The sequence below is a fragment of the Nycticebus coucang genome, chromosome 21 (assembly GCF_027406575.1).
Source record: "Nycticebus coucang isolate mNycCou1 chromosome 21, mNycCou1.pri, whole genome shotgun sequence".
Taxonomy (NCBI): domain Eukaryota; kingdom Metazoa; phylum Chordata; class Mammalia; order Primates; family Lorisidae; genus Nycticebus; species Nycticebus coucang.
In genome coordinates, this window is record NC_069800.1 from 61,117,828 (window position 1) to 61,130,864 (window position 13,037).

The window sequence follows — 13,037 nt, forward strand, 5'->3', positions numbered from 1 at the left end:
TCAGTCAGAGAGGCGGGCGATGCTCAGTGGTCATCTCGCTGCGTTGAAGATCAAGTAGGAGTAGTTTGCCCTTGGCTGATGTATAAAACCCAAGTGTTCTCCCTTCACTTCTAGCGACAGGTAACACATCTAACATCCCCAGTCTTGCTGTGAAAAGAGTCATAACTGTAGCAACCAGTGGACGATTTTCTGATCCCAGGTGGGAACGTGAGCAGACACAGAGGAGGGATAAGAGGCCGTGAGAAGAGGCAGCTGGTAAGAGGAGCTGTAAAACTACAGAAGCAAAGGAAAGTTTTCTCCACGTCTCCAAGCTGCTAACTCTTCTCCGTCTCCTCTCCTCTCCACACTCTCTTCTCCCCTGGGGAGGAACATTCCTACACTGCACGCGCATCCAGAAGGCTCAGCAGGGAGAGCTCGTCTTCGCGGCCCGGCAGCAGCAGCTCCCCCAGACCCTGCCGGAGCCCAGCTCGGAGCAGCCCTGCTGTTAGCCATGAACGCCTCGTGCTGCCCGCTCCCCGCTCAGCCCACGCTGCCCAACAGCTCGGAGCCCCCCGGAGCCCCTTCCTTCAGCAACCAGAGCAGCAGCGCGTTCTGCGAGCAGGTCTTCATCAAGCCAGAGGTCTTCCTGGCTCTGGGCCTCGTCAGCCTGCTGGAGAACGTCCTGGTCATCCTGGCCGTGGTCAGGAACGGCAACCTGCACTCCCCCATGTACTTCTTCCTCTGCAGCCTGGCGGTGGCCGACATGCTGGTGAGCGTGTCCAACGCCCTGGAGACCATCATGATCGCCGTGGTGCACAGCGATTACCTGAGCCTGGAGGACCAGTTCATCCAGCACATGGACAACGTCTTCGACTCCATGATCTGCATCTCCCTGGTGGCCTCCATCTGCAACCTGCTGGCCATCGCGGTGGACAGGTACGTCACCATCTTCTACGCGCTGCGCTACCACAGCATCATGACGGCCAGGAAGGCGCTCACGCTCATAGCCGCCATCTGGCTCTGCTGCGGGGTCTGCGGCGTGGTGTTCATCGTCTACTCCGAGAGCAAGATGGTCATCGTGTGCCTCATCACCATGTTCTTCGCCATGCTGCTGCTCATGGGCACCCTCTATGTGCACATGTTTCTGTTCGCTCGGCTGCACGTGCAGCGCATCGCGGCTCTGCCCCCCGCGGACGCGGCGGCCCCGCAGCAGCACTCGTGCCTGAAGGGGGCCGTCACCATCACCATCCTGCTGGGGGTCTTCGTCTGCTGCTGGGCCCCCTTCTTCCTGCACCTGGTCCTCATCATCACCTGCCCCACCAACCCCTACTGCGTCTGCTACGCCGCCCACTTCAACACCTATCTGGTGCTCATCATGTGTAACTCGGTCATCGACCCACTCATCTACGCCTTCCGGAGCCTGGAGCTGCGGAACACGTTCAGGGAGATTCTCTGCGGCTGCAGCGGCGTGAGCCTGGGCTAGCGTGGCAGGGCCGCCAAGCGCAGTGGGCCTTCCAAGCAGCAGAGATGGTCAGGAAGAGAAGAGGGGGGAAAGGTACTTAGAAGACATAAAGATGTGCGAACAGACTCTTTGAAACGATCCCAAAGTGGGTAAGTCACAAACTCCCATTTCCCAAATAGAGGAATCAGCGGAGGCTCCTCTGGGAGCTACGTTCACCCCTTTCCACACACCAGGGTGTGTAATGCTGCCTGCTGGGTCCCCGGCCAAAGCATACTCATGAACAGCAAGGGTGATTCGCATCCTCACAACCAGCCCTGTCACAGCAGCAGCCTCCAGCTGTCAGCTACAGGGAGCTTTGCCCTTAGCCCCTGAGCCCGAGTTTCCACTCCAGTACCCTATTCACAGCGAAGTATTCACCTAAAACCCACCACCTCTTTGTGAAAGAAGCAATGCTATGCTGTGTCCCCTCCTCTTCTCATCCCCCAACTCCCAAATAGCATGGGCTGTCACCCATTTCTAGTTTTGCTGTTGTGGTGGTGATGTCTGCTGTGGCTGAGCTTTTTTTATACATTATATCTAAAGCAGCCTTCAAAATTCTAACAAAGGAGGGATAAGATACTTAGAACAATCAGAATATACCTGTGTTGTTGTTTAGATGCCTTGCTATTTTAAAATATAAATTACTCCTTTTAAAAATCCTTTTTTTCTGTTAGTCCTTTTCTTCCTTTAAAACAAGAGAGAGAACTGTGGGGGGGGGGTACCATCTATGTAATAAATTGCTTTCCTGCAGTTTCCATCGTTTGAGAAACTGTGGAACTGCTCCGTGGCTCTGTTGGGAGACCTTTTGCTCACTCCTAGTAATCGCATCTCCGTCACATGAAATTGTCTGTGAAGAGCATGTTTTGGGGTTCCTGGCTCCTTTTGCTTGACCTGGTGTTGAAGGTGAGTGACTCTGTTACCAGCATCTGTACCTTGCTAAGTGCAGCAATTCGCTCCTACAAGTGCAAGGCCAGAGCCATTGGCCAGCGCTGGTATGGCAGGTCCTTTCCTGCCCCAGAGAACTTCAGCCTGTTTGCCATCTGTCCTCTCACCTCACCCCTCTTAGGAATTCATGTATTAAAGCTGAGTCTTGGTGTGCAATTGTGTTCTTCCTGTGCTAGAATATATCCAAGGTTGTTTTGTGTTTGGAGATTTTCTGCTAATATAAGCAAAATCATTTGTTTCTTGCTGTGACTGTGATGTTCGGAATCAATAAAAAGCTTTCGTGGAAACCGAACGTGTTTTACTTTGAAACGCACCACCCCGAATCGCTCTGGCGACCCCTGCCTGTGGCCGTCAGACGTTACACTGCAACTCATTTGGTGATTTTGTACATGGCCCAAACAGCCCCATCCATCACAGCGCTGGTCTTCTCTAGGGCAATACCTATTAGCCAAACTACAAAACTCTCCCATTTAGTTTCTCCCATTTAGTGGTTCCTGGGCCACTGTTATTCCCCATTATTTTAATCAAGACACCAAATAATAGGACTTGGCTGTGGCCACTCAGCAGGTAAATGTGGAGAATAGGGAATTGAACCCTTTGAAAATGGTATTATAAGCTATGGAGGTTATGTCCTTTTCTCTATGTCGACAAGATAAAAATAACTTACTTTTCACCTTTCATATCAGTTTTCATATTATTTCATTTTGTCCCATTAACAATCTTCTAAAATAGGTGCGTCATTTTAAAGAAACTTAGTCTTGGAGGGACTACATCGAGGAATACCAGCTAGTCAGCGGCCCAGAGGCCTGTTGCTGATGACTTTTTGCTGCCGAGATGCAGCTGCCAATAGTTTTCCATAATCTAAACGGATGCAGCCCCTTCCTCATTAGTTTACGATGACATGTCCAAATGGGAATGCTCAGAAGAATCACCTGGGACCTTATTTAAGTGCAGAATCTGATTCATCAGGTCTGGGGTAGAGACTAAAATTCTGCATTCATGACCCTGACAAGCTCCCCGGGGATGTGTCTGCTGATCTGAGAACCACATCTTAAACAGCACGGGCCCAGAGGACTTTGAAATGAACATGACAAGAAGCCAAAAGTGCTTGTCCACATGGATAGCTGACTGCATGCCAGGGATGGTGCTAAGTACTTTCTAGGCTCTTGCTCTTGAGCCCTGCAGTAACTCTACAAGGCAGATACTATGATTACCCTGATTTTACAGATGAGGCGTCTGAAACTCAGAGAGGTTAAGGAGCTTACCCAAGGGACCTCAGCCAACAAGTGGAGACTCAAAGTAGGGCTGCTGATCCCCCAACCCCAATCCAACTGGAGGCCCTGGCACCTCTCATAGAGACAGTATGGACAGTGGAGCTGGGACCCCATGGCATCAGAGCCACACGTTACCCTGGAAACTTTGATGCTTGTTTCTACCACTTGTGAATTCACACGTTCCTAAAAGCATTTCTAGAGAGATGTCATAAAAATTGAACCCAATTTATTATGCAACTTTCTATAGTTTTCCAAAGACCATGGGTAGCCCTGGCGAGTGCATCAGAGAGATAAAGCACAGTCGGCACCTGCCCTTTGCTGGCCTCTGTGTCTCTGTGAACAGCCCTAAACTTTAGGGTATTGCTGTGTCCTCCGCAGCCACTTTCTCAGATCATCGTGTGGGAACCCACTGGACGTTTTATGAAGCAGGACAGTCAAGTTTGAAAAGGCTTAACTAGAAGCACATCATGATTTTAATTCATTTGCTAATTCATTGGTCACCCCATCCCCAAGGCAGAATCACTCCAGCAACCTACTTATGCATTGAATCCACTTTCCTTTAGTGGTCAAAGAGATACAGATAAAAACCGAAGTGTAAGGACACTCAAGCCTGGGCTATCATGACAGCAAGTGGGGAGAAAAGGCTTTGGGGGAGTCAGACAGACCTGGGTGTGAATCCTGAGATGAGTTGTCTCACTTCCGGGAGCCTCGTTCGCTCATCTGTAAAAAGATAAAAAAAAAAAGGATTCCACCTGCTTACCTGGACACACATATTTGTGATGATTAAATGAAGTGTAACAGCATCCAAAATGATTAACATAGGAACTTTATAGCCCCTTTCCCACCACTTGCCAGCCTCTAGAAATTTCCAAAGTTGCCTGCAAGTTGCCTCCCCCTGTCCCCCGAGGCTCCTGCTTACAGCTGCCATTAGTAGCAGAGGAGAAGGTGAAAGTTCAGTCCAGCATTTCCCAAAGCACAGAGGGATCTCCCCAGAGGCATGTGGGACAGCTGGACAGTGCACACATCAACACGGGTCAACTTTTTAAAATTTTAGTAGAATATAATTTTCAAGTAAACAATATGAATATTTTGACGTATTTAAGTCATATGTTTAAATGCACATTATAATGTTGATGAAATTCAGAATTTCTTACTTGAGACCTGAAACAAGTGAGTTGACTATGATAACAAGGACATGATAAAATCATGAGGAGAATGTCTGAGTGCTTGAAGTGTGAGAAAATCTAGACTCAAAAGGAAAACTATTCAGGGAGAGGGAGGGAAAGGTCCAGAAGTGGGGCAAGAGGAGAGAGGAGGGAACTCAGGAAACCCACTGAGCCTAGGGAAAGAGAGAGAAGCTGCCATCCACATGACAGGTCCAGAGGGAGCTTCAGACAGAGTCAGGGTTTTCAAGAAGTGTGGCTACAATTGGCACGCAGTCTCTGGCCCCAGACATTCCCAAGGGAGGCCGCAGCAGAGGGTGGCCCTGCACCTGCTGGGTGAGCCAGGTCATTCTCTGTGGCAGTGCCATCCTGTGCCTTGGGGCGTTTGGCAGCATCATGGCCTCTACCCAGTGAGATGCCAGTAACCCTCCCAAATCATGACACACGACATGTGATAAGAATGTCCCTTGGGGCATAAAGTTGCCCCCAGTTGAGGACCCCTGAATTACACTCTTCTTCTCATTTCCATCTTTTCTCCTTTGACTGTGATGCCACATTGAGACTGAACTTCATGGGGCCCTGCTTTCGTGCAGGTTGACAAGGTGATATATATGAACATCCTGTCATTGTGCCTAGAAAACAGTGCTCAGAAAAAAAAAATAAAATAAAAACACAGTTGTGGGCGGCGCCTGTGGCTCAGTCGGTAAGGCGCCGGCCCCATATACCGAGGGTGACGGGTTCAAACCCCGCCCCGGCTGAACTGCAACCAAAAAATAGCCAGGCGTTGTGGCGGGCGCCTGTAGTCCCAGCTACTCGGGAGGCTGAGGCAAGAGAATCGCTGAAGCCCAGGAGTTGGAGGTTGCTGTGAGCTGTGTGATGCCATGGCACTCTACCGAGGGCCATAAAGTGAGACTCTGTCTCCACAAAAAAAAAAAAAAAAAAAAAAAAAAAAAACACAGTTGTACTAGGTTAGAAAATAATCCATTAATTCCAGGGAGCCGGGGGGGCACATCAGGCCTCATTTGTCTCTTTAACGCAGGCCACATTCCCAAGCCCTCAAGGAGGAGCTGGTTGGCTTCTGTAACGCTCCCAGCAGCCACAGACTTCCCCGCCAGAGAACCTACCACACCTTAGAGTTTTCTGCTAACTTCTCTTTTTCACCAGGCTGTGAGCTGAACCAAAAATCCCAAGTTTATCAGGGAACTGGTAAATTCCACAAATGTAAGCTTGAACCTCTGACATAGAAGTTTGCGATTAACAGCACAGTGGCATTAAAGCAAACCTTGGTTCGCAGAGGTCCCTTCTGATTTCGTTTTCCAGCCTCTGAGGTCCAACAGACCCGTGTTCAAACCCTGCATCTTCTCCCTGCTGTGGGATAATCACTAAGGTTCAGCTTCCCCATCTGTAAAATGGGGCAGTAATGACTGCACACTTGTCAAAGCTGTTTAAAAAGCAAAGTGAGATAAATGTGAAGAATTCGACTTGTAGCTGAAATAACAGGTACACAATAAATGCTCCCCCTCTGTATCTGACATAGATGATAACCCAACCCTGGACACAATCCCCCGGTGGTAAGGACTCCCCTGAAGGGAACTTCAGCCTCAGGTTCAACACTCACCAAGAAGGAATAAAAGATATGTCGCTCTTAGACTAAGAAGTGATGCAAAATAAATTCTCATAAGCCAAGTAGGAATCCAGCAGCTAATTAATTGGGATTTTATTTTATGAGTAAATGATTTGTTCTTTGGCACAAGTGAGGGTTTGGGGCTGTTGGTATCATCCTATTTCTTGATCCATTTATGAAAATTCATTAAGCTTCACTATTGATATACTTTTTATCAAAGTGTCATAAACACACAGAAAAGTTCTTACAAATGCTTCTCATTTGTCATGTTGTTCATTAGCCCACACCAAAATCGTGTCCACCCCCAGAGCTATCAGTTGAAGAATCCAGCTAATGATGCGAGCTGTGCTTGCCAAACAAGTGCACTTCTTGCAAAATACCCCAATAATCAGCTAAGTTCTCTAAACACTTTACAGAGCGCAGGCCCAAGCACAGAACTAGATACATGCACGATCCTGCCAGAGTTTATTCCGCTGTTAATTGTAGGGTGGAAAATCCTTCCCTGTTGTATCCTGTTGAATCAGTGATGTGTGCTGGATTTTGAAGGGGCTGGCACATTCCTCTGGCATCAGAGGGATCATACAGCAATGCCACAGATGGCCCTCGGGATAAGTACTAGGAGAGTGGCTGTGAAGGATTTTGTTTATCAGGAAGGGAAAAGCTGTTTACCCTCCCTGAAAAGAAGGAGGGGAAGAACAGGGAAATTGGGAGCTGAAATGCAGGAGAGCCTTCCCCCCGGTGCGGCTCTCGGCTCCCCTGACATGGGCACGTCGGGTTTCGGTCACACTGTCTACACAACTGATAGAGCTGGATTCGATGGGCAATTTTCATCTACTGTCCTTGTCTATGGTAGTCACAGGTCACTATTGCCTCGGCACACATGGTGGCCCAGGTCATGCAGACCCCAGCTCGATATCAGCCCCAAGGTAGGTCCTTGGCCCACACCTGAGAACAAAGGGCCTTCACATTTTGGCGACAGCAGCCAGGCTTGTGATCCACACAGCCCAGAAAGACGCAATATCTGTACTTGAACTATGGAGACAAAGAGGTCCTATTTTCTGGGGACTCTGGTTACCAGGCTACCTGCTAGTGAGGGACCAGTTCATCTGAGGATAAAGCCAACAGAAAAGAAAGCTGGTGAAAGAGAGGAAGGCGATTCCCAACAGCGGCATCTGAGCTCCAGGATCCAGCTGTGTGCAGCAGCCCTAATCCTGGGCTTTTGTCACTAAGCTGCTTGTCATTTATAACCAAGAGTATCCGACACACACAGAGGCCAGTGTACGGATTCTTCAGGGGCAGGGGGCATGGGGAGAAAGCAGATCGGGGAAAGGGGAAACCCAGTCAGCCTGGAAGAAGCAGCGTGAAGATGCCAAGTCCTGGGAGACAGCCACTGTTCCACCGGGTCTGCAGGTTGACCTTACAGTTTTGCAAAAATAATTAACTAAAAGCAACATAAACAAAAACAAACCATGGGAGTAGATGATTCAAGGTAACTTTGGATCTGCCCTCCTACTTATATTATTCTAAAAGAGGCAGAATTCTTCTGAAATGTTTCTAATTAAGGGAGGTAAGGAAAGATAGAATATTGGAAAATTCTGCCAGCATCTCCAGTATAACCCTACTTACCTCCTCTTTGGTGACCCCATGATTTTTCTATGGATCCGCATCACAGCACTTCTCAAGGGCTATTGTAACTACAGAATATAATGACGGTAAGACCGTCTGGGTTTCCTTGGTGGCAGCAGCTCTGAGACTTTCAGCAGGAGGCTGCATGCCCAGGGTCTGCCCCTGCCTGGTAGAGAGCTCAGAGTCTCAGCAAAAGGAGGTGGAGGATGATTCAGAAGCTGCATGGGGACAGTGGAGAGAAGAGATAAGGAGAGTCCACAAGTCTAGCAGTGGCATCATATAAGCTAGTTGCTGCTGTGGGGTGCAATGAAACCTGTTCTCTCCCCACAAAATCTTCAGTGAAATGCATGTGAGTCCCTGGTGTTAGAGCAATGGATTTATTCTCTGCAAGAGCAGCAAAGTGCTAAGTCAACTTCTTAAACCAGGGTGCCCAGAAAAAAACAAAGGATATTCAGTATCTATCTATGGCCCCTCTCTCTTCCCGAGACCTCTCCAAACTGGGAATGTCAGGGAGAGGTGAGCTCCACCTCACCCTTCTCCAATTTCAACCACATGCCTGGCCCACACCTGACCCACAGCAGCACTCAGAAAACTCCTGGGGACTGAGCAAATGAAATCATGGGGCAACTTGGGACCTCATATTTAATTCATTCAAAGAGATTCATGGTGTATCATAGAACTGCCATGAATTTTAGAGACAGGCAAAACCTAAATTCAACCCAGTATGCTGATTCTCACTGTCTATCACCAGCCTAGGGCAGTGTATTTCTGCTTCCTCACCAAGAAATATAGGAATAATTTTAGCTTTGGCCTCGCCATGCCAGGTCCTCAGACAGACCAGTAGCAACTTCATCAATGGTGTCTTCTAGAAATTCAGAGTACCAGCCCCACCTCGTGCTCTGACTCTGACAGGAGGCAGGGCTCGGGCTGTGATGTGAGTGATGGGGAGCGGCTACAAATGCAGATGAAGCTTTGCTCTCTGGCTTGCTGTTCCTGCTCTGCAGCCCCTGGGGCTGGGGGACCTCAGTCATAAGGTGACCCACTACTATTCTTTAATGATAATATTAACAATATTAGTAATAGCAATGATGCTAGTGGGAGCAGGCACCGTGCTGGGAAACTTTGTATGTATTATTTCATTTTGGCTCAACAATGCTCCATTCTGTGCTTGCCTTTTCTTCTTCTCCAGGTCTGAGTTTCCTTGTCATCTGCCATCATGAGTAGAGCGTTTCACATGGGACAGGTGCTCGGGATGTGGCAGTGAACAAGACAGCCCAGTCTTCATCAGTCCACTGGGCAGCTGCGGACAGTGCCCTGGGCAAGCACATGCGGGATTCCCTTTCGAAGCGAAAGTTTGCAGGGAAAGGAACCCGAGAGCTATAGGCAGGTGGAGCTCCTCACCATGTCTGCTTAACTCAGTCGCTCAGCCTTTCTGTGCCTTGGTTTGCTCATCTGTGTGGCGTGAACAGCCCCTGTTCTTACCTGCTGACGTTACCACTTTGCCAAGCAGGTGTTAGGATACCCAAGATTTCTCTGCCAGTCTCAGGTCACTTCCCTAACGGAGAAGGGAAAAGGAAGCAGATATCCAGGCCAAGGGCAAGGGCAAATGCATTGTGTTCTGTGTTCTAAAGCACAGCCAGAAACACTTGAGTGGGTGAGAATTTCCTCCACAACACTTAGGGACAAGAGACAACATGTCACTCTCATTTTTTAAAAAGAGATTCTGACGACCTCTCCTTATTCCAGACACAAGCACAGTCAACACTCTTTCCACTGAAAGCAACAAAGCCCATCTCCAACTGGCTTAAGCAGAAACAAAAAGTGAGGGGGGGGAGGTATCTTTTCAAGTCCTGCTGCATCCAGGGGCTGAAAGGATGTTTTCAGAAATCCTTCTTTCTTTGCGTCTCAAGACTTAACATTGTCTCCTTCAGCTTCTCCCTCCAGGAGGCTACTTTCATGTAGTAGGCCCGATCAGCTCATCAACTTCAGAAGACACCCAATAGCCTCTCTACCTATGACCCCCCAATCCCACCAGAAACAATACAAACGTCAGGCCAACTAACTTAAACCATATGCCGAGCTCTGAACCAGTCGCTGTGCCAGCACATTCACTCAGGCCTGGATAAACCCCCACCCCAGAAACTGGTAAGGGAGCAGGAGCTACACCCCAGTCCCTGGGACCAGGAAAGATGGAGAGAGAAGTCCCACATGGAGAACTGGGTGCTGCTTCTAAAATAAGGCAACAAAATAAGTTGCCACTCAATTTTCCCTCCTATGCACCTCTTCTGCTCCCGGGAGCTCCCACTATGGCTCTCCTGCAGGCTTGATTTATACAATCTCCTCACTCGGGCAGGCTGTGGGCCTTCTTGTTTCACCTAAAATATACCTGGTAATTTCTAGGTGTCCATTTTCAAATACTGAAGTATCCTTAAAAGATTCCACGCAAACCACACACATACCGGATGGAAAAGACGCTTAGTTATGAACTGGGTGGCCCCACAAGGTCAGCTTTCTACTTCATTTCTGACATCCGAGGGCTTCCGTGGCTGGTTTGCTAAACCGTTTATTTCTCATTCCTAGTCTTGTCCTTGGTTTCACAATAACAGAGGCAGAAGTACTCCTTGATTTTTCTGGGCCACAGTATTCCTCAGAGCTAATCCAGTGGGTGCATGTTATGAATCAGACAGAAATATAAGTAAACAGCCCCTGAACGTTTACAGCGGCAGTAAAAGTAAAATTGAGGGAGCCATTTCTTTGAATATCACTTCCAGTTTTACAACTCTCCTTTCATGCTCAACTTATACACATGGTTAGATTATTATTGAAAATAAGTGAGGTATGCACGCCGATGTTCTAGCAAGAATGTTCATTGGCTGGCGAAGGGATAAACGGAGCATAGCACGTCCGTACAGTGAAATACGGTTCACCGATAGAAAGGACTGGACTGTAGTCACACGTGGGTGATCCTCAGGCACATTATGCTAAGCGAGAGGAGGCAGACACACAGACTAGATCGTGCATGATCCCATCTTTATGAAACATCTGGAAAAGGCAAATTCATAGAGACAGAAAGTGGATTAGTGGTTGCAGAAAAGGAGGCTGCTCTGTGCGAGTTTACAGCTTCCGAAAGCTGAAGGGCCTGGCCCTGTTGTCTCCATGTCTGCTTATCACTCACCCCTGTTCCCTCCTCCAGGATGGGAGGGCAAAGGCCTTGTTGAGCACAACCAGATCTTCCCAAACTGAAGATCAGGAAGGAGGAGGGAACGGGGCGGGGGTGATAAACACACACAGAAGAACTTAACAGGGTGAAAGAAATGTCTTAACGTTGACTTGGAGTGATGGTAGCACGACTCAAGTAAATTACTAAAAAAATCATGGACCATTCACTTAGCATGGGTGAACTTTATAGTAACGAATGATGCCTCAGTAAAATTGTTTAAAAAGGTAAAACAGTAAGAAAAAAAAAAAAAAGGTAAAACGGTAAAAGAAACAGACAAATTAAATGAGCTGATGTGCATGCTGTCCCGATGACAGTGATCAGTGGCCCTCTTACCTTTATTAGCAGGGACTGCAGAGTACCCCACAGTGACACCACTACCTTATACTTTGATGAGAATCAGGAGGGAAGGGATGGTTCTGCTTAGACTTTCTCCAAGGACAAATTAGATGCCAGCTCTTTGAGACCAGGGACAATCACAGTGTCGAATCCCACTCCCCCAACACTGCTCCCAGCCCAAAGCAGCCCAGGGCCCCAATACACCACGGCCAGGCCCCTTTGACTTATTTTAGCTACAAACTTCTAAGGCATAGACCTTGCACAGAGCAGCTCCTTTTCCACAACCTGAAGCCGCCACTCGGATCTACTCCCAGTTCCATGTCAGAACCCCCAGGGGCTATTTCATTGGTCCCCTATGTAGATTGCCAGATAAAAGATGCCCAGCTAAATTTGAACTGCAGATAAACAAGCTGTAATTTTCCGGTGTAAGTATATCCCAAATATTGCACAGGATGGACTTATGCATATACTGAACAATCATTTGTCATTTATGTGGCAACCCTAAAAGGGAACACATGAGATGACTCAATGAGCTCAATCTTCATTTTCTAAATTAGGCAACTCTACCCCACGGTAGAGTTTTATTTTCTGAAACTTCTTTTCTCTACCTGTGGGTCTCGGTGGGAGCCCCTCCCCACAAAACACAGCAAGATTTTCTGACTTGAAATCCCAGGCTCTCCAAGCCAACCTGGCTACTTCACTTTCCACTCGAGCTTCCAAGGAACAGCGCGGGCAGCTTCCATGTGGAACAGCAGGTATTCCGGGAAGTGAGAGCAGCTGGGAGGGCTGGAGCACAGAGGGCTTGTCTGAGAACAGAGCATGTGGGAGCTGGAGAAGCAGACAGCGCCTGGTCATGCGGGAAGGAGAGCTTCATATGCCATCTAAGGGTTCTCAACAGGTGCATTTCTGTAAAGGAAGGAGAGCCAGAGATGAAATCTGGACAGTGAGGTCACACGGCCTGAATGATGCATAAGAAAAACAACCTGGGGGTATAAGAGGACGGAACGGTGACAGTCCAGAGGAGAGGTGGCCTGCTCTGTGATGTGAGCGGCGTCACTCATGTGCCCACTTTGCAGCCCTCACAGCCATGGGCATTTATCCCTCATCGGCCTGCTGTGATGGTTGCAGCCCGTGTTGAACACGACCAGATCTTCCCAGACTGAAATACTCTCCGGAGACCCATGTCATCACTGTCAGTTCATTTCTCCTAACTATAAGGACCTCTCTCAAAGCAATCGTAGAATTGGTTAGATTTTATTGCAATTGGCTGTTAAAATACACAAACCCATTGCGTACCTTTTTTTTAAATCCCAGGGAGAAGCAATTATGTTACACTATTTCCCTTCCACAAGACTTCAGAGCTTCTTAT

At 48.2% G+C, this 13,037-nt stretch overlaps 1 protein-coding gene across 1 annotated transcript; it reads left to right on the plus strand.

Moving 5' to 3' along the window:
- The first annotated feature begins 387 nt into the window (after positions 1 to 387).
- On the plus strand, positions 388 to 1,462 carry MC3R (melanocortin 3 receptor). The gene has a single exon (XM_053574298.1). It carries the CDS (start codon positions 491 to 493, stop codon positions 1,460 to 1,462), a length of 972 nt encoding a protein of 323 aa, XP_053430273.1. The 5' UTR covers positions 388 to 490.
- The last annotated feature ends 11,575 nt before the right edge of the window (positions 1,463 to 13,037 follow it).

Coding starts and splice junctions, on each gene's coding strand:
- MC3R (XM_053574298.1), top strand. CDS start 491: ATGAACGCCTCGTGCTGCCCGCTCCCCGCTCAGCCCACGCTGCCCAAC.